This window comes from Eulemur rufifrons, chromosome 1, assembly GCF_041146395.1.
Source record: "Eulemur rufifrons isolate Redbay chromosome 1, OSU_ERuf_1, whole genome shotgun sequence".
Lineage (NCBI taxonomy): Eukaryota > Metazoa > Chordata > Mammalia > Primates > Lemuridae > Eulemur > Eulemur rufifrons.
In genome coordinates, this window is record NC_090983.1 from 53,801,483 (window position 1) to 53,820,998 (window position 19,516).

The window sequence follows — 19,516 nt, forward strand, 5'->3', positions numbered from 1 at the left end:
AGATAAAGTAAAGAAAAGCACTGCTTTTAGCTGTTCTGAAATTTACAAAAGGTGTTGGCATTATACTTCCTTAAAAAATCCTTTTCTTTGTGCCCTGTTATTTTATTCATGTTTATCTATCCATTTATAAAAATTGCACAATAGGAAAAAAAGCCCTATTTGACAGTTTTTGATATTTATAGTGCTCTGAGAAAGGGCCTGGAGAGTCAATTAAGTTTATTAAATGCAACATTTTATAAGCAACCTAATAAAGACCTAAACGCACAATACAAGTGGGAAGCATTTGTAAAAAGCAGAATTTTTAACCTATGGATGACACGACTGGAAAAGCAGAACTATGGACTGAATTTCTTCCAGTGGGTTGCGGGAGAAGTGGCCAGGGACTAAAACGATGGTGAGGGTGGAAGGTGGGAGAGGGTGAACGTCCTTCAGTGACAATCTCCCACTTTGAGGGTGTGGGTCAGTTCTGCTTCCACCTCTTCAAAATGTTCCTCTCGGCCAGGTGCAATGGCTCATGCCTGCAATCCTAGCACTTTGGTAGGCCAAGGCCAGGAGTTCAAGACCAGCCTGGGCAAAATAGCGAGATCCTAGTTCTACAAAAAAATAGAAAAATTAGCAAAGCGTGGTGGCGCGCACCTGTAGTCCCAGCTACTTGGGAGGCTGAGGCAGAAGGATGGCTTGAGGCTGGGAGTTTGAGGTTGCAGTGAGCTGTGACGATGCCACTGTACTCTAGCCTGGGCAATAGAGTGAGACCCTGTCTCAAAAAAAAAAAAAAAGAAAAAGAAAAAGTTTCTCTCATTTCTCTTCCTAGTTCTCTCGCCCCTTTAAAATATCTCTCAAAACAAAATGGGATGCAATGGTCATCTGGAAGCAGTGGCTTGAGTCTGGAAGCCTGGTCCCTATTTAAGGGTTCACTGTGGCTGGCGTGTTGGGAGAGATGGGGTATTGTTTCCGTCACTTCTCCCCTAACCTCAGACTCTTATCTATGGCAGGTGATCAATTTAGAACCACAATCAGGTTTCCTTTGCCTCACTGGGGAGAAGAGGAAATCGGGACTTGAAGGACAAAGTCTGTGACTGTTGAGCTCACAAGTAATAGACAACTCCCCAAACAGTTCCTTCCTAACTCTGCTTTTGAATTTTTATGACATTAAGTCTCAAAGAGATCTTGGTGAGAAAACTGCTGGGTGATTTGATAGTTTATCCCTTGGTAATTTGAGAATCAATATTCCTGACTGGTGAGCTGATAAGAGATATAATAATAAACTGTGCAGCTGAATATTTCAATAAAAAAGGGTGGCTGCCACCCTGGGGAGTGCATGAAGCTGCCAGAGACTCTGGAAGCTGCTTCCCTTTTGTGCCAAGTCAAAGGCCGTAGATTACAAAACATAAGGCACTCAGCATGCAAAACAAAAACAGTGGTAATGTATTAATAGTATTAACTGACTCAAAGAAATGCCTTTTTATGACCAATATATCATTGGGGGATGATGATAATTTCTACAAAGAGGCAGTAGATAGAGGGGTTAAGCCCTCAGGCTGAATCTGCCCCTCACTAGGGGAACTCTGGACAAGGCACTCCACCTCTGTGTCCCCCAGTTTCCTCATGAAGAGGATAACACAGGGATAATGCTCCCTATCATGAGACGTAACAGCTACAGGCCAAGTAAATGGGTAAAATCCATTCTCACCTTTTGTTTTTAGAGACAGGGTCTTGCTCTGTTGCCCAGGCTGGAGTGCAGTGGCCTGATAACAGCTCACTGCAGCCGAACTCCTGGGCTCAAGTGATCTTCCTGCCTCAGCTTCCCAAGTAGCTAGGACTCCAGGAATGTGCCTCCACACCCGATGAATTTTTTTAATTTTTTCGTAGAGATGGGGTCTTGCTATGTTGCTCAGGCTGGTGTCCAACTCCTGATCTCAAGAGATCCTCCCACCTTGGCCTCACGAAGCACTGGGATTATAGGCATGAGCCACTGCACCTGGCCCATTCTCACTTATTAATTTAAATTGCCAGTGAAGCCTTTGGTCCCATCATGATGTTTTCCCTGCCAGACTGTTTCAAAAAAGGAAAAGAAAAAGGTAATTTCATTTGTGGGAGAATTCTTGTAGCGCAGGTGGGGTTGAAGCCTGGTCAGGTCCTGACTCTGCAGGGGGGTGTGGCAGTGAAGACTAAGAGCATGGGCGAGGTGTCTCTGTGGCCACTGCTGATGACTGCAGTAGGCAAAGGCACTCAAATGTGCACAACCTTCCAAGCTTCTGCAAATCAGCCTCATTTTGTGCAATAATCCATCTGATTACAAAATGAAGCTAAGAGAAATAATGTAATCCCAGTTCTAGAACAAAAAGTTGACAGGCTTTTTCCTCTACATATATTTGCATATTTGTGTATAAGGTCATATTTTTCATTGTTTGCTCTTAGTAGGCTTAACATTACTGAAATGACATACCAATTTTAAAGGGTAGTTAGCTGGTGGTCCTTCTCAAATGGAAAGGAAAAATGTAGCTACTATTTTCATGATGAAGTTGGTGTCATATATCATTCCCAATGGCTGCTATTAGAACACATTTTTCATTTTACTTGCTAAAGAAAAGGTGAAATTAAGCAAATGTCTTTGCTCTACAGACTGAGGTTTGGAGAGAACTTCTAAAGCTCCAGTCTTCCCTTGGACAGCCTATTCTATTCATAGAGGTGGGGTGGACATAAAGGCTTCACCTTTTCTATGAAGATGGGTTTATGAGAATTCAGTTAATTGGGATTTGGAGGAAGTCTTTTTTTCCTTGGGTTCCACCTTTAAGGGTCAAGGTAACAAGGTTTTCATGCTGGGAATTGGAATTTCAATTCAAAGCACACTTGTGAGAAGGTATTTCATAATGCTAGGGCTTGGGCTAGCATATCTGGCATAGTATATAACTGGATAGTAATTTATTCTAGGATTGTTTGATGTATGTTTACAGATAGCTTCAATGCTGTGGGTTGGGTGTGAGAGCTAGCACATGTTTAATACAACAAAGACAGTAATAAAGATGTAATTTCTGGTCTCAAATGTTTCCTTGCCTCACCCCATGCTGGTCACACGCTTTCTCTTGCTGTTCCCTGATCAGCAGTGACAATACTATGCCTTATGCATCTCACACAAATGCCAAGGAGATAAATGAGATGACATTTATGAAATACTTGAGCTCTTTAGAAAGAAGTGTTCTCTAAGCAAAAGCTTTAAACATTACATTCAGGAAATCATTTTGCAAATGCCCATCAACCCCTTCAAGCCTCAATAAAATACTCATCCCTTCCAGAAAAGGCTTTTCCTGATGGCCCTCACCCATTCCAGTCACTTCTTTATACTTTTAGCACCTTGGCATCAGATCCACACTGGATGTTTCACTTTGGCTCTATTACTCTCCAGTTGCCCACACTAGAAACCTTGGCACGTTCCCGGTCCCTCCCTCTCAACTCACCCTGTCTCCAGCTCAGGACACAGTCCCGGTAACCCCGTCTCAGTGTGTCCTGGGACCCATGGCATTGCCACAGGCTCAGCTGCTCCCCATCCATCACCTGGCTGTCTGCACTCTCTGCTCACAGATCTTTCTCTAGCATGGCCCCTTCCAGCTCATCCTCTTCTGTGCTTCGGAGAGATCTGTTAAAATCATAAATCTGATCCTATCTACTCTTTGCTTCAAACTCTTCAAACTTCTTAGCTTAGCAAATAAGAGAGTTCTTTTTCTGGCTGCCAGCCCCCTCTCTGGCCTTAGCTCTCATCACACTGCTCCCCTGGCCCCATGCTAACTCTTCCCAGAGGGAGGATGCTTGAGCTGAGTCATGGAGTCCCACCCAAATCAGCCCAAGAAGAGCTCCCTGTGTTTTTCTGGCTTCATGCTTCTGACCTTTTACACACACGGTTCCTTCTGCCTTCAATGTCCTCTCCCTACCTAATAACTCCTAGTGGTTTTCAAATTTTAGCTTAAGTATCACTTCTACCAAGAAGACTTCAAGGCCACCCCTCACCCCTTTCCCATCTGCTGTAGAGGTTCATGTAGTGCACTTCCATAGAACCATGTGCGTGGTGTTGTAAAACCCATCATCCTGGGCCATGGCATTCATTGATCTGTCTATTTCTCCCAATAAGCTGTGGGTTCCTTGAAAGCTGGGACTGTACTTTTTGACTCTGTATTCTGAGCATCTAGCATAGAGAGGGCCAGGCACACAGTAGGTCCTCGGTAAATGCCTGCTGAATGAGTGGATGAAATTATTACTCTGGACAGGTGACCACGGAACAGCAGAGTATCAAAAGTTTTGGTGACTTTAGCCTTTGTGTGTAACCCATGATTCAAGAAGTGTACACGATTATGGTTAAAAACAGACCATCGTATTTGATCTCACGTATTTATGGCTTCTAATTTTTACTAAAAAATATATTTTTTAGTTTTCCACATTAGCAAGTCATTTTTGTTGTTAATTGAAAATATTTTCTTTGTTGAGACCTCCCTTCACAAGTCTCTTCCAAGGAAATTCTTCTCTCTCCCTTTTTTAACCATCTACAAGCCATAAAAAGCTTTAAACAAAGAGGACTCATACATTAAGTGCCAAGGACACTAAAGAAGGCAAATTGATACATGCAATTTGTTTGCCATCAGATGAATCTGAGGGTGCCCACGGCTGCAGGATCTCAGGTTAGAAGGGCCTGCGATGTTGTTGGAGAGAGGAACTCACTTTCCCATCCCCTTTCTGTAGCCGCTTTCAATAACAGGAATGGACAGCCGCGATCCATTCTCAGGGGAAAAGAAAAGTATCACACACAAAAAACCTGGATTCAGAGCAGCTTTCACTCAACCAAATTCTGTGGCCAAAACAAGGGCGGTAAATATTCCTTTCAGCAGAGGCATCAATATACCTGCAGCAGCGCAGGGTGTCTAGAAGGAGCATCTTTTGAAGCCACAGGTGAAACTCAACCCCTCACAACAGTTTCCAATCCCTGGTTCCAAGCCCTGGTTCGTAAGAAATGGCCCAGGGTAAGTGTGGTTTTATCAGTGAACAGCCAGTGGCCCAGCTGGGCCTACCAAAGCAATGGGCTACAGGTTGTGAGCCGTTATGTTTACGAGGTCCCTTGGCGTCCTCAAAGGAAAGGTACAAATAGGACAGCAGTTGAGAGCTTGGGTTCTGGGGACAGAGTGGCTTGCATTCAACTCTTCACTCTGCTACTTGCTGGCCATGGAGCCCTTGTGCAAGTTATTTAACCTCTCGGAGCTTCAGTTTCCTCATTGGCAAATGGGGGAAAATAGCATTTATACTTCAGTACTGTATGCCTGGTACACAATAAGTGGTTAATTAATGTAAGTGATCATCATCATCGTCATCATTAGCTAATTATGGTAATCTAAAGTGACACAAACCTACTATAATTCTAATCCATACGTTACCTAGGTCAAATCATTTTTCCAGACATAAAAATGACAAAGTCAGTCTGACTGAGTGTTGGTCAAACGCCCTGCAGCCCCACTTAGAGCTGGTAATCTGGGTCTCCTTGTGGCCTGCAGTTCCACTCTCAGTGTTGTTCACTCCTGGTATTGCAAAACCGGTTTCCCTTAAGAAACAGGACTCAGGGAGCTGTGATGTGAGTAGCATAAACAGCCACGCTGGTGGCCGCCGCCCCCCTCCCTGTCCATGCTCTGCTGTGAGTTACCTTGAGGTCTGGATGGCCTCACACGGATTCTTCAGCTGACTGAGAGGAAGATGCCTAGACTGGATTACAGAGCAGCTGGCAGTCTTTCAGCTAAATTCTATTTTATAAAGTCTATAAATTTACTCAGAATCAAGTCACCAGCTGGTAGGGGGTGCATAAAACCATGGAGTTACAGGAGGAAAAAAGAGTAATTAGATTGAAATTTATCCAAAGGTTTAGAAATATGATTTACCTGTGGGCCAGTTCCTGGTTTCAGGTGAAAACCGAAAACCAGTTCAAGGTTCACTATTTTTTCCTCATTTTCTTCAGGTTCACCTCCGGAGTCCTGAAACAGAAATCCAAGCACCAATCATTCTAGATGCTGATTTTACTTATGTGAAGAAAAGGATTTCATAGCACTGGTTTTTTTCCATTCTAATCTATTGTTTAACTTTTGGTTATTTTGGTTTAAGCTACAAATCACAATTACTTAAAGCAAGAGAAATGACATGTTAGGCCTTTGAGAACTTTGCCAAATGGTTTATTTCATGTACTTCAAATTGAATGTCACTATCTTACATTTATCACAATGCATCTTGCATTGTGCAATTTTACCCTAGAATGCACTTAGCACCTTGGAGATGCTTTGTGAGATTTCAACTTGAGCTTTTCACAACACTTAGGGTATTTACAAGCTATTCCCAAAGAGGAATTAGGCGGGTCCTAGAGCACATGTCGATGGAGTTCTAAGTAGAACAACAAAATGAATCTTTAAGGGCTTAGAGATGAAAAACCATAGCTATGAGTGAATAAGTAAAGTTCTGGGTATTAATTGCATTTGTTGATTTTATTACAAAGTATACCATATACCTTCAGATTATATTCAAAATATGTTAAATATACTAATATGTGATTCAAACAAGAAACCTCCCATCCCCAATGCAAATGATAATCCAGAGCTGTGGTGTGTGAATTCCTTCAGTGACTTACATGTTGAAAGATCTCCAGGGCCAGGTGGGAGGCCGAGGTCCTACAACATTGACACTTCTATCTCCTAGCCACTCATGTGAGGCGTGTTGTTCTTATCAGGAACACGCTGTTAATATTTCAACTTGCGAGGAACAAGGGTGTTCAATTTATACACATCCTTAGCTTCAAAGGGCCTTTTGTTGAGCAGATACGATTAAATTTCACTTCAAACAACTGTTCCCGACGTTGGCAAATGTAGGTGTGGATGCGGCAGGTGCACGTGTCAATAAAAGTAGTAAACTTTCAGTAAGGGGAAAACCTGACTTACCTTAATTAGTGGTGGGAAGTGAAACAAGTTTAGGTAATCATGGGTCAATTTCTCAATGGCTGACTGTAAAAGAAAAAACATATGACTGTATTAATGATTCAATAATGCCAAGGGAGCATTAAAATTATTGGGTATATATAAAAGCATTCCTTATTTATATAGTTCATAAAATATCTTGGAGATGTTAATATCCAACATCTATTGAGAATAAACCTGATTGTCCAAAGTAGTGTAGGTGGTTTGTAGTTATTTAAAGAAAGATACTTAGCGCTGATAATTTGGCACTCTAATGTAAGCCTCAGCTCTGGCAGCAGGGGGAGGGTCCACATTCCCGACTTCAGAGACGTCCCCCCTGTGGGTGACTGTCTTCACATGCTCACACACTCACTCACCAGGAGCTCAAGGGCAGTCTTAGGTCCCCCCAGATCCTGGCCACCCCTCCCCTTGGATCTCAGGGCAGACCCTCTGGGTCATGAGCAGAGGACATTGCACTGCCCTCACCCACCCCAAGTGAGCCAAATAATTTTTTTTAACCCCAAGTGGCTGCTTCTAACAAGGGCTTTTCCTCCATGCGTGTTTCTTGGCTTCTCCGCAGCCGTTGACCCTTTGATCACTGATTCTAGATCTTAGAGCTTTTCCAACCTTTGACTTCTGTAACACCATTCTCTCATTTCCTACTTCCTGGATGGGTCCTCCTGTCTTCTTCTTCTCTCCTCTCAGGCCCTATGAACTCTCCTTGCCACAGGCATCCTTTCTGAAGGCACGTGGTCCTCCAAAGCCAAAAAGCTTTCCGGCTGGAGAAGACTGTTCCTGGGCAGGGGTGTGAAGGTGGTGTGCTTTCCTTCTTGTTATTATTAGGTTTTAGAAGGTGAAATTCACATCCCATAAAATTAACCATTTAAAAGTGTGCGATTCAGCGGCATTTAGTATATTCACAGTGTTGTGCAACCACTACCTCTATCTAGTGCCAGAACATTTTCATCACCCACAAAGGGGACTCCATGGCCATTACGCTGTCACTGCCCATTCCCTCCTCCCCCCAGCCCCTGGCAACCACTGATCTGCTTTCTGTCTCTGGCTTTACCTATTCTGGATACTTCCTATAAATGGAATCATACAATAGGTGACCTTTGTGTCTGGCTTCTTTCACTCAGCACCATGTTTTCAAGGCTCATCTATGTCGTAGCCTGCGTCATACTTCATGGTGCGTTCCTTCTGGAACCTGCAAGTGGCTCATTACCGGCGGCATCCTCCTCTTCATTCACATTTTTGCTACACTAGCCAGTCCTTATCACTCTCTATATTATACCCTCCTAACTGGTTTTTCATAATCCAATTTCTCCTTTTTAATCCACTTTAAAACTTCCAGAAGCAAAGTTTAAACAAGTCAATTCTCAATACTCCCAACAGCTGGTCAAATTCCAGACCCCCCAACTCCCGCCCCAGCCTGAAGTCATAAGCTGTCCAGGACCCAGCCTTGCCTCCCACTCAGGTGTCATGAGTCCTTCTCGTCACCCAGGTTTCCACCAGTCAGAGCTGCTTACTGCTACTCGTATCAGAACCGATCTTCCTGCCGTTCTGCTTTCTCTTATGCTTCTCTCTTAACTCCTTATTCTCTCTGCCCACGTTGATGTTCCTTCCTTTCCTGTTCCTGTCTACATTCCAAATTCTGCCCTTCCTCCAAGATCCAGCTCAAGGGCCACCCACTCCCTGAAGTTCTCCTTTCCATCTCTCTGTGCTGCGCTTCCCAAGGCTAGGCAATGAACCCCCTTCCCCTCCAACTGCCTAGGAGGAGTCGTATGCACATATTTTATCTCTTCTCTGGATGTCAACTTCATAACCACAGAATTCTTTACATCTTCACAGGCCCAGTCTTGCAATGAGTAGGCACTCACTGAGTTTGCTGAACAATAAACAGTAAGTTTGGGCACTGCTTGCCTTCGTAATACCAACCCTCACGGAGGGGGTACTTTGGCCACCTCTGGGGATATTTGACTGACTGAGGGCTTCTGGGGAGGTATCCTAACTCATCACTCCTTCCTCCTAACTTGTCTTTAAGGAATATTGGTCCTTTTCAAAGACAGCAGAGGGGAAGGGGAGGTGGGAGCATCATATTTGGCATCTGCCAAATAGGACCAGATTTACAAAATTTCTTTTTTGGAATTCTGAAATGTCTCTGTACTGCAGAAAATAATTTTTCCTACTGTGGCTCATCTAAACCAGCATAGCTTTTCAGGATGGACTTGCCCACACCCAGAGGATGAGATTAAATTCCTTGCCAGTCTTGGAGATATATGCTTATGCATGAGTTCTCCCGCCGATCTTCTAGAAGGGAAAAGACAACGAGGTCTTCTTTCTGTCGTGGAGATGGTCTCCAAAGGGTCAGTGCCAAGCTGTTGTCCAAGTCCAAGAGGGACTGTGAGGATGTTTCTTACATGGATCTAGCGGCTGCAGGCTGAAGTGAGTGGGTTCTCTTTGGGCCTTAACAGGATTTCTCTAGAAAGGCCAGTGTGAGCAGCTCTAACTGAGGTGAGGGAACATTAGCTGGCGTGCAGGGAGAGCCTGTGTGAACATGTGGGTTTGGATAGGAGGCTGCTTTTCCACACGTCCTCCTTTATTCTAGTTCTCTTCTTTCACACCCTTCCATCTGCCCACACTGGGCATGGGGGAGTGGGCAGCAAACTTGATTTTATCTGAATAAGATCTCTTTTTAAACAGACGTGTGGTAATAGTGGTTAACAATAATGTCCATGCAGATGCCAGCAATTCTCATTAGGTTTGAATAACTAAAAAATAAAAACAAAACCAAAATAGGTCTGGTGGCTAAATTGCCAAAAAAAAAAAAAAAAAAAAAAGCACCAACAAAAACAAGAGTTTTAGCTTTGAAACTACTCAAGATTGAAGTTTTTGGGGAAATGTTAGGATATCCTAGAAGTGGGGAGTAGAGCACACACATGGTGGTGTCTGTCCCAGGTCGTAACTAGGAAGACTGCATATGACTGTAGGTTACTGCAGCGGCTTGGGTTTCGCTCGGGCCATGCACGGAGTCGCCTCCTGCCATTCCTGGGGCACGAGGCCTTCGTTCGGGCAGTGTGGCTCACTGAGCCTTCTGCCCCCCTGGGGACACCTCCTGCCCGACCCCGTCACCTGCTCACGCCTCCCTGTCCTCCAGCCTTCCCTTCCTTCACAGCTTCCTTCTTCACGGAGGCCTTTCCGCAGCCCAGCCCCACCTCTCCCTAGCGGCATTTCTCGCAGTTGTCATTTTACCATTAGTGCCTGGGTCATACCTGTTCTCCCCACCAGACTAGAGACTTCCTGCAGGCACAGGATTGATATTCAGGTGAGGCCTGCTGTGCCAGGTATTAACCTTTCTGCTGTTTGATAATGAGGAGGAAGTGGGGGCCCCGGGGGCGGCTGCTCATTATCCAGAGGCGTGGGAGTGTCGCAGCACTGGGGCGACCAGCAGACCAGCACGGCGCTGTTTCCATCTCCAGCCGCTAACGCGTGGTCTGCCACGTAGCAGGCGCTCGGTAATGATTTGTTGGTGGAACGTCCTCCCTTTCCAAGGTACCTTTAGATGAATGATATGGCCCTTGGAGACAATGCCCATGTCTTTCAAGTCTTCTTCCTCCAGAAGCAGCAGCCGCTTCCCTGTAATGTTGTTTTCTTTAAACAAGCTTGCATACACACTCATCTCTGCTGAAGAGTCACCTGAAGGAAGTGATAGGAAGGCAGAACAAAATTAGACTAAATTATCTCCAAAGCAAAGTTAACTCCGTGAATTAAGAAGGTAACTTATTCCACTTGCCTTTTCTGACGAGCTGCTGAATCCAAAAATACTGTGAAAGAGAGGACATATATGGTTTTGAAGATTCACACACGGTCAGTGTCCAATCTTAACAGTAAAATATATCATTTTTTAGTAGATTACAGTATCTTTAATTCCTGGCTCAGTCATGAAGGTAAAAATGGAAAGTTTTCTCTTTGTAGTTTTAAAACCTTAAGCTTTCCAATTGTGGATATCCCTTCCTTTGGGGTTCTTGGACAGTTGAAAGACTGTTAGCTTTCCTTGTTCTTTGAGAGATATTTTAATATGCTTTCAGGAGGGTTCTTACCTGTAGTGACTTTTCCATCTGTGTGCCGGTGGTCCCCTGGATTGCCGAGGGGCACGGGTTTACCCAGGAGTTGTATGAGTAATGGAGACCATGCAGCAGTGGACAAAGGACAGAATGAGTCCTCTGTTCTAGGCCTGGTCAGTAAGTAGCCACATAGCCCCGGACAAGTCAAAGTGTGGAGCTTCCTAAGTAGAATGAGGTTGGACCCATTGACCTCAGTTCTCATATGTCACGTGGCACAGGTTTACCGGATGACGAGATGGACGGGAGGCCAGACATATTCCCTCTGATTCTCTGGGGAGTCCCCAACCCTGAAATTTTATTTAAGTGGCCTGGAAACCACTCAACCTCAGAGCAAAGACTAAAAATAGCTGTTAGAACTCAGTGCTTTTCTAAAAATTTCTTTTCAGATGAGAAGCTGGGGATAAAGAGATTGTATCAGGCCTGTGAATAAAGGAGACCCTAAGTCCTCTTTGCTTGTTAAGCAAGCCTGGCAGGAAAGTTGGAATCACTGGGGCTCAGTGAACGGGAAGAAATAGAGGCACCTGGTGCCAAGTTTCCCTACTCGGCAGACGCCAAAGAGGTTAGCTCATGTTGAAAGCAGTTTTACTCCACGAGAACACAAAGGGCATAGAGGGAAAAGCCTGGGCCCAGAACCAGGTTGAGCCAGGCAGACAGACCTGCTGAAGTTTCTAAAAGACAGTCTGTCCCTTGCCGCACCTGGTCTGTTCTCTGGGGTGGGGCCCATACCTGCTAAGGCTGGCGTTACGTCTGTTTTTTTCTTTTCCATTTCATGATATCCTGAGCTTGTAAAATGGATCTGGACAGGCATAAGTCCCTGAGGTGTCTGATCAGGAATTCTCATTCCTGCTTTGTCACTAAGGAAACAGATACGGAGATGTAACAGGCTAAGCAGCATTGTCCCTCAGGGTTTCTACCCAGAATGTGGAGGGTGGGACTTCCTTTGGACTTAAATAGTTTGCCTGTAGACTCTGGAGAACATGGAGCTTCTCCGGCTACAGCTGCAGAGAACGTCTGGGCGTGCGTGTGCCCGCTCCTCCTCGGGAGGCCGGAGGAGGGATGGCGAAGCTGCGCCTTTCTCAACAGGCCTGAGGCGGAAGGAAACCTGGCTCCGCGGTATCCCAGCCCCGCGCTGCCCTGACCAGAGCCTTCTCTACCCTGGGCCAAGTCCTTAACTGCCATGTTAAGAAAATTTAAGATGGCTTTTCTTCAAGTATCTTTACTGAGTGTATCCAGAGTCCTTACTTTAATTTCATCACTGGTATTAATTATTGTCTTCTGGAATACTTTTCAGAGCAAACAGGGAGGTAGAACCCTCATATAAGATTTGAAGAGATACTTGCTTTGCTCTCGAGGCCTTATTTTCAATCATTATTGCGTTTAAAATGGAAAAAATTGGAATTTGTCAACCTCGCCTAGTTAGACTTTCCTAAAGCCCAAGCCCCTGCCTGCAGCAGCATTTTTAAACTTGTGGACAAACTGATGAGATACCTGCCCAGGTCACATGAGGCATTAATAGAAGCGGCTTACCACGTCGTCTTCCGTCCATGCACCAATCTCAAAGGAAGGCAGCAGCTGCGTGGAAAATATGCATGAAATGAAAAAAAGAGTAATATTATCATTGTCTTTTTGGTTTATCCTCGTCTCACTTTTTTAGCTCTCAGCTGCTGCTCTGGCTTGGTTCCTCCTGCAGGTTAGGATGCATGGAAAACAATTTTCCTGACCTCAAGAGCACCTCAGTGCTCCAAGGATTTTGACCCCAGAAGCCAATAATGCACATCAATCTCTCAGTAACAATTTATTGTGGTTCAGGAGCTGTTTCAGGAGGGGCTTTGCACAACGTGGGGTATTCCTCTCTTGGAACATGGCGCACCAAGAATGGTTTTGCCTCCCACGATAGGGCCTTGGCGGTCAAGGAATTGCTGACATTTGTCAAATCCCAGAGCCTTCCTCAGAATTCTCAGCCAACATGAGGACTGTCTGATTATTAATGAAAATTCCAAAACAACCATTTGGTAATCAGATGATGTATCATGCCTACTCTAACAGGGGAATTTCTAAGTGTTTAAATATCTCATTTGCATTATATTTTTAAGACCAAATATTAGCACCCATGGATGAAGAAGGACATGTGAAATTGGCACTGTCCTGAAAAACCCTGGTTGCAAAGTTGCTCTGACCAAAACAGGCGAAAAAATATCTCCCTGTCAGGTTCACAGTGGGAATGACAACTCAGAGGACTTCAGCCTGCACCATTTTCAGAGCCAAAGAGCTACTCACTTCAATATATGCCCCGTGGCCATAGTCTAAATAATAAATGCTTACATAATTTGAAAAAGTCTGTGTCCTATGAGTTGAATTAGAGTTTGGCATACAGCCATTAGCTTTAACTAGCTTACCTTGCCAAAGTGACCGGATTGTTCGTGAGATAATATAGCAAAGTGTCACTCATCCTCTGTTACAAATAATATTTTTTTGTAGGTGAGTTGAAAGAAAAGTTGAATTTGGTTGCTTTTACTCTCAGTGTAAAAATCAGAGGGTGGGTGGGTTAATCCTTCTGCAGGTATTTATTTTTGTACTCATGTGCTCGAAACTCTGCTAGGAAAGGCACAAGCCCTGCCTTCAAGGGACTTTTAATGTAATTAGGGGTGAAAGAGGTATGGATTATACATGGAGGAATCCACGGCCACCTTTATCTTGGTTTACTTAGTGCCTGGCATACAATATCTGGTAAATTTTTATTGAGTAATTTTGTAGAATGCATAGAATTGAAGGGTGCCTTTACTGAAAAAGTATACTAATGTATTCACAGAAGGTTTCAGAGTACAACAGGGCAATGGAAGGCAGGTGGCTTGAGCTGGGTGCTGCAGGGGGAGGAGGAAAGAAGGGACTCCAGCCACAAGGCAAAAAACTGGCAGAGGGGTGGGCGGTGGGCTGGGGAAAGGATGGGTGTGGCACGATCCCCTCACTGGGGCAGGGGAGGTAGCAGATTTGTGTTGGAGGAAGAAGGGGAAATGAGGCAGACTCTGGGGACCAAGCAGAATTCTTTTAAGAAAAACGCAATGGTTAAAATAAATATGAATGTGCAGCGTTTGAGTATTACAGACAAGTTGCAAAGACATAAAGTAAACACTTTCATTGACTGACTGTGCATACCCTGCTACCCCATGTGCTCCACTCCTCCCTCAAGGGTTGCCCCTTTCCTCCTCTGAAACACTCAGGTATGCACAGATCATCGAGCACACCTGCTTAGCAATGGGGAAAGGAAGGAGACTTAAGGGACCTAAAGCTGAACTTGATCAAAGACAAGTTTTATTTCTTCACAGGGCAGCTGGACACAGCTGCAGAAACATGCCATTCCCTTCTCCCATCACGGAAGCAAATGTGAAATAAGGAATTTTTTTGATTAGTTCAAGAAACAACAGACTGAGTTACAGAAATATTTCCCTACATCAAGGCTGGCTTTTATAGGCAGGGGGTGGGGGGAAGTGTAGTGTTTTTATTTTTATACAATTCCCAAATATTGCACTGAACAAAATTGAGAAATAAGCATTTCTTGAATAAAGGTTGTAAATGAAACAACTAATCAAAACCAACATCTTTGGTTTCAATGTCAAAAGGAGAGGAGAAGAGTTCTCTTGCACACCGAGGATGGCTCATCAGTATGAAGCCGAGGGAACGGCCCCAGACTCAGTCTGATATCCTCTCCAGCAGGACTCTTCGCACAGTGCTTGCAAAGATCAGTGGGAGAAGGCTGGAGCCAGGCGCTGCTTCCTGAGGGTTTGCATTTGGCAAGACAGGGGATAAGTTAATGATCTCCAGCCACACAGTGGCTTACCATTTCCTTTATGTTTCCTGTACCTTGTTAACATATCAGTGTATCTGCTGTAGGATGAGTTCTAAGCCTTTTTTTCTTTGGGGATAAAAAAAAATCCACCTCATGACTGCCCCATCACTTTACAAATTCATTATTTACACTCCAACTGACTTCAGGAGAGAAAAGCTAACACTCATGTGCATGTGTGTGACAACGATTCCTTCAAAGGATGTTGGGAATCCAATCTAACAAAGATCTTATATACACAGCAACACATAACAAAGGGATTTACTGTCAAAACGTTTATTGCAAAATGGAGTCTTAGAACAAAGGAAAGCAAAGAAAAGTTCACATCAAAATGAAATGTATGACACCAACTTGGATTTCTGAATACATTGTGGACTTTGTGCTGGAATATCAAATTCCAACTATAAAATCAGTAACTGAATAGTCTTACCACACAAGAGTAAAATTTAATCTTCCATACAAACATTATACAAGATATTTGGCATAGGACTTGCTCAGAATAACATTGCAATAGAATAACTGGGAAAAAGTTTCTGTTAAAAAAAACAATAAAGTGATAATGTCATCTATTCAAAGCTCACACTCAAAGAATATAAATATTTTCTATTATTTAGTACAAAAAATTTAAAAGCACAAAAGCAGTATGTGCAGTGTATCGTATCTGACATTAAAAGATATACTATTCTGCACACGATATAAAATAATTAATGTAGGTGCTTGAAACTCTAGTTCTGAAGTAAATAATCACATGCCAGAAAGCTCCTCACCGCTTTGCACTTCTTTGAGTGCAAGTGAAGTTGGAGTCTGAGGAAACAGGGCTAGTCTTCTAGATTTCTTGATAGACACTCATTTTTTAAATCACAGAAATGCTGCATCTAGAGCTGTCAGGCTATGCTACAATTGAAAGAACAGAACAGATTCTTCTCTCTGGCAATGCTGAAAATCTAAACAGGAAAACAGTCTTATTCAAAAGCAGCAAAAGGTGCCTGATTATAGAAAAATTATGCTCTATTATATACGTGGTATGGTGAGACTGCTACTTTCAAAAGGCTGCAACAAGTCTAGTGTAACACATTTTTAAAAAATTAATATTTAACTCAGAATAAGTTCTAAAATTGTCTTTCATTAAACTCCTACCACCCTAATGAAACCTCTGAAAAATAAAGTTATGTACACAGTAGTGCCATGAGAAGTCATTCTGGATCTCTCCTAAAGCCTCCCCCATCCCCAATTCCTTGATTTTTAATGGGGATCATTAAGGTCTGAATATCTCAGCTAGCGTTAAAGTCTGACAAGTCCACTGCATATTCAAAATCACTGGCTAAAAACCCGCCCTCAACATTTCCAGAGCATTAAAAATAGCAAGCTGTGTGCCTTCAACTTCTTCCTGTTGGTTATTTATGTAAAATATTAAAATGTGATTTTGCTTAAAAAAAAAAAAGGTAGGAAAAGAGGCCTTTTTCATTAGCCTGACTACTTCGCAGAATTGTAGCTACTTCAACAAGATATTTATTTATTTTTTTATTTTAATTGTGGAATCCGTGTAAAGGAGAATGACCTGCCCAGGTGAATTTATTTCATAAAGTTTCCACCAGCATTCTTCAGGGGAAATAAACGATTTCCACAAATGGTGATTTCAGATAAGGCCACAAACTCACAAAATTCAGATTGTGTAGTTGTAATTCTAAAACTGCATTTTTTGACTTGGACAATTTTGTTTGGGGAAAAAATAATTAGATGTGAAACTCTGAAACTGCCAGGTTTAACAATGGGGAAGGGACGATGCTATTGGTATTCTGAATGGGAGTCTTCACTGAGGGGACTATCCATGGTATGCTGGATGTCACCATTCCTGGCACAAGGCACCAAATGCTGCCCTAGTCACCATAACAACCAAAAATATGCCCCAGTGCTCCTAACACCATCGGATGACAGCACTGCCCCAGCTGAGAACCACTAGTAGGGGCTCATCAAAATCTACAGGATCAATTTTATGAGTAAAGGTAATACATTTCCAGTTGCATGACTCTCAAAATTCAGTTTACATGATTCAGATTTCAGGGATGTCTTAATATTTTCAAACCACTAGAAGGACACGGATTTGGAACAGAAAGTAAAATAGCCAAATGCCACCTGGTGATGATCTACAGTCCAGTGCTAGGTGCAGGACAATTTCAAGCTCCTTACTGAGGCCAATTCTGCCATATCCTAAAGGCTTGCAGTTTCTTGATGGTAGAGTTTTGAGCTATGACCATCTCTGAAATGCCGGTGAGGAAAATGGCAGCGGTTAAGGGGCGAGGGAAATGCTGCCTAATAAATGGTAAACATAGTCTGGGTATAAAATCCTGTTATTAAATACTTTTCTCTTTGGCCTTATTTGGCTGCTTTTATTAATGCATCAAAACTTTATGTATAATCATATGGATTTATGTGTAAATTAAGAAACAACTGTCAGTTTCATTCAGTTCATATGTTCTAAATTTATTGCAGATTATTCTTAAATGAGAAGGTTTACATTCTTACATAAAGTGCACAGATCCCAAAATTAGCCCACAGAGATCATCTTACTTTGCTTTGCTCCTGACCATGCTTTGAAACCCTCAATGAAACATGTTGAATGAATGACTATCTTTGAAAGAGAGGATGTGCAAGGGGCTTTCAAACTCCATGCCTTTGGCTCTTTCCTTTAAGAGGCTTGACCACAGTGCCCCAGGGCACACTGGGAAGATAAGCATTGCAAGCGGTCCCTTCTGTTCCACTCCACGATTTTCTGCTTGAGTGGCCCGACTTGAGTCAGGGAGTACTTTTCTCTGTCTGAGCACAGATAGGCTGGCTATTGAAGTGTGCACGCACTGTAACCATGTGTGCACAGACAGAGAAACTGTAGCAGAGTAGGGCTCTGTGGAGCCCAACTTCCAGGGAAAGGCTTACCTACTCTTTCTGTATTTACTTAGTCTCTGGGTGGTGGCACTGTCTGCAAACACCTCAGAGCAGGTAAACCTGGCCAGGGCTCATGGTTTTCAAAGAGCAACAGAATATATCTGTTTGTATAGCTTGCATTCTAAGAATGTTCCCTTTATCTTTCCTGAAAGCTATCCCCTTTTAATTTCATCTCATACTTCTAAGCAAATATCACTTGAAATCAATAGTTTAGTTCTACCAAAGGTTACTGAAACCACTTATTTTTCAGTGCCTTTTCAGTGGCACAATTAATAGTAGCTAACATTAACTGGCCACTTACCATGGGGCTCGGTACTGTGTTAAGTGCTTTACATATATTATTTCTTTTAATCCTCACAATAATCCTTTCAATTAGGTACTGTTACTATTCCTGTATTAAAGATGAGCAAACAGACACACAGGGATTAAATAATTTGCCCAAGATGTAGAGCACGTAGGCCCAGGGTTCCAAATCATGATCAGACTCCAGATCCCTCTTGATCACTATGCTATATAGACTGATTTCCACCTCATGCCCAGAACATCCCATCAGTTATTTCTCTCCAAATAAAGCTGGCACAACATACTGATCATTTTGTGGTATTTTTCAGCTTGCAATGGGGATTAGAAGCATGTCATGCTTCAAATTCCAAGAGGCTTTTTATGATCAAATATAGTTAGGAATAGTATTAGATAATATCTGTGATGATATCCTTCTTAAAATGTCCATAAAAAGAACCACCAAAAGTATTTTAGTTTAATAGGCAAATCAATAACACCGTTTTCTAATTTAGACTGAAAAAAAAGTCTTTGTTCTTTAGCCTTTCTTTATGTAAGTGTTTTATATAACTTAAACAAGCTTTGACAGACATGTGGCAACATTCTGAGAGTATCTCTGGCTACCCAGGTTTTCAGAGCAGTACCTGTATTTATCAAATACTTCTCGAAAACATCAGCATCACTGAGCATGGTTTAAACGAAAAGGCAACTCAGGAAGGCTAGATTCGACAGAGAAACGACCTTTCAGCCTGTGCTTTTGCCTATGTGAGGGTAACTTATCTTTACTATTGCTTTAGTAATATTTAATTTCCTCCTTAAAATATCTACATATATATTTAGAATCCAGGATTATTATGCCCTTCTGGAACACAACCAACCAACCAACCAATGCAAACCCCTTACTGGAAGTACAGGGCAGGCACGTCCCCAGCACTCACATGCCTGGAAGTGTCCCTTTAATACCGTATCTTTCTCTTTGTATAAAGTACAAGTGAAGTCTTAAATGACTGTGTGTTATTGTTAAGAAGTTTCCAGGGCCAGCACTGGTATGAAAGCCTGCAACATCTGCTGTTGGTTTCAAATTAGAATATTTCTCCTTCAAATACACTGCTGAGAACACACTTCAGGTTTTACTTTGAGTAGTTGTGCTATTTAGTATTAAAAATTCTCAGCATTTAGGTATTTCTGAAGAGCATTTTGTTATAATTTTCTTTCATCTCACTATTTTTGTGGTTGAATTTTGCAGTCAAATCACTCATTTCTGACATTACAATGTATTGCCATAAGGAAAACAAATGTATGTTGCAGAAGAATCAACTGTCAAAGAAGAGTTAGGAATTAAGAATGCTTATTCAAAATGTAAG

At 42.7% G+C, this 19,516-nt stretch overlaps 1 protein-coding gene across 2 annotated transcripts in view; it reads right to left on the bottom strand.

Moving 5' to 3' along the window:
* Positions 1-19,516, bottom strand: part of MAP3K20 (mitogen-activated protein kinase kinase kinase 20) — a 168,007-nt gene that overhangs the window by 20,994 nt on the left and 127,497 nt on the right. For both annotated transcript variants that reach the window (XM_069470849.1, XM_069470839.1), the window contains exons 12-16: positions 12,620-12,664; positions 10,762-10,792; positions 10,525-10,664; positions 6,954-7,016; positions 5,910-6,002 (exon numbers count right to left, since the gene is read on the bottom strand). In XM_069470849.1, coding sequence (XP_069326950.1) covers positions 5,910-6,002; positions 6,954-7,016; positions 10,525-10,664; positions 10,762-10,792; positions 12,620-12,664 — 372 coding nt within the window. The remainder of the gene's footprint in view (positions 1-5,909; positions 6,003-6,953; positions 7,017-10,524; positions 10,665-10,761; positions 10,793-12,619; positions 12,665-19,516) is intronic.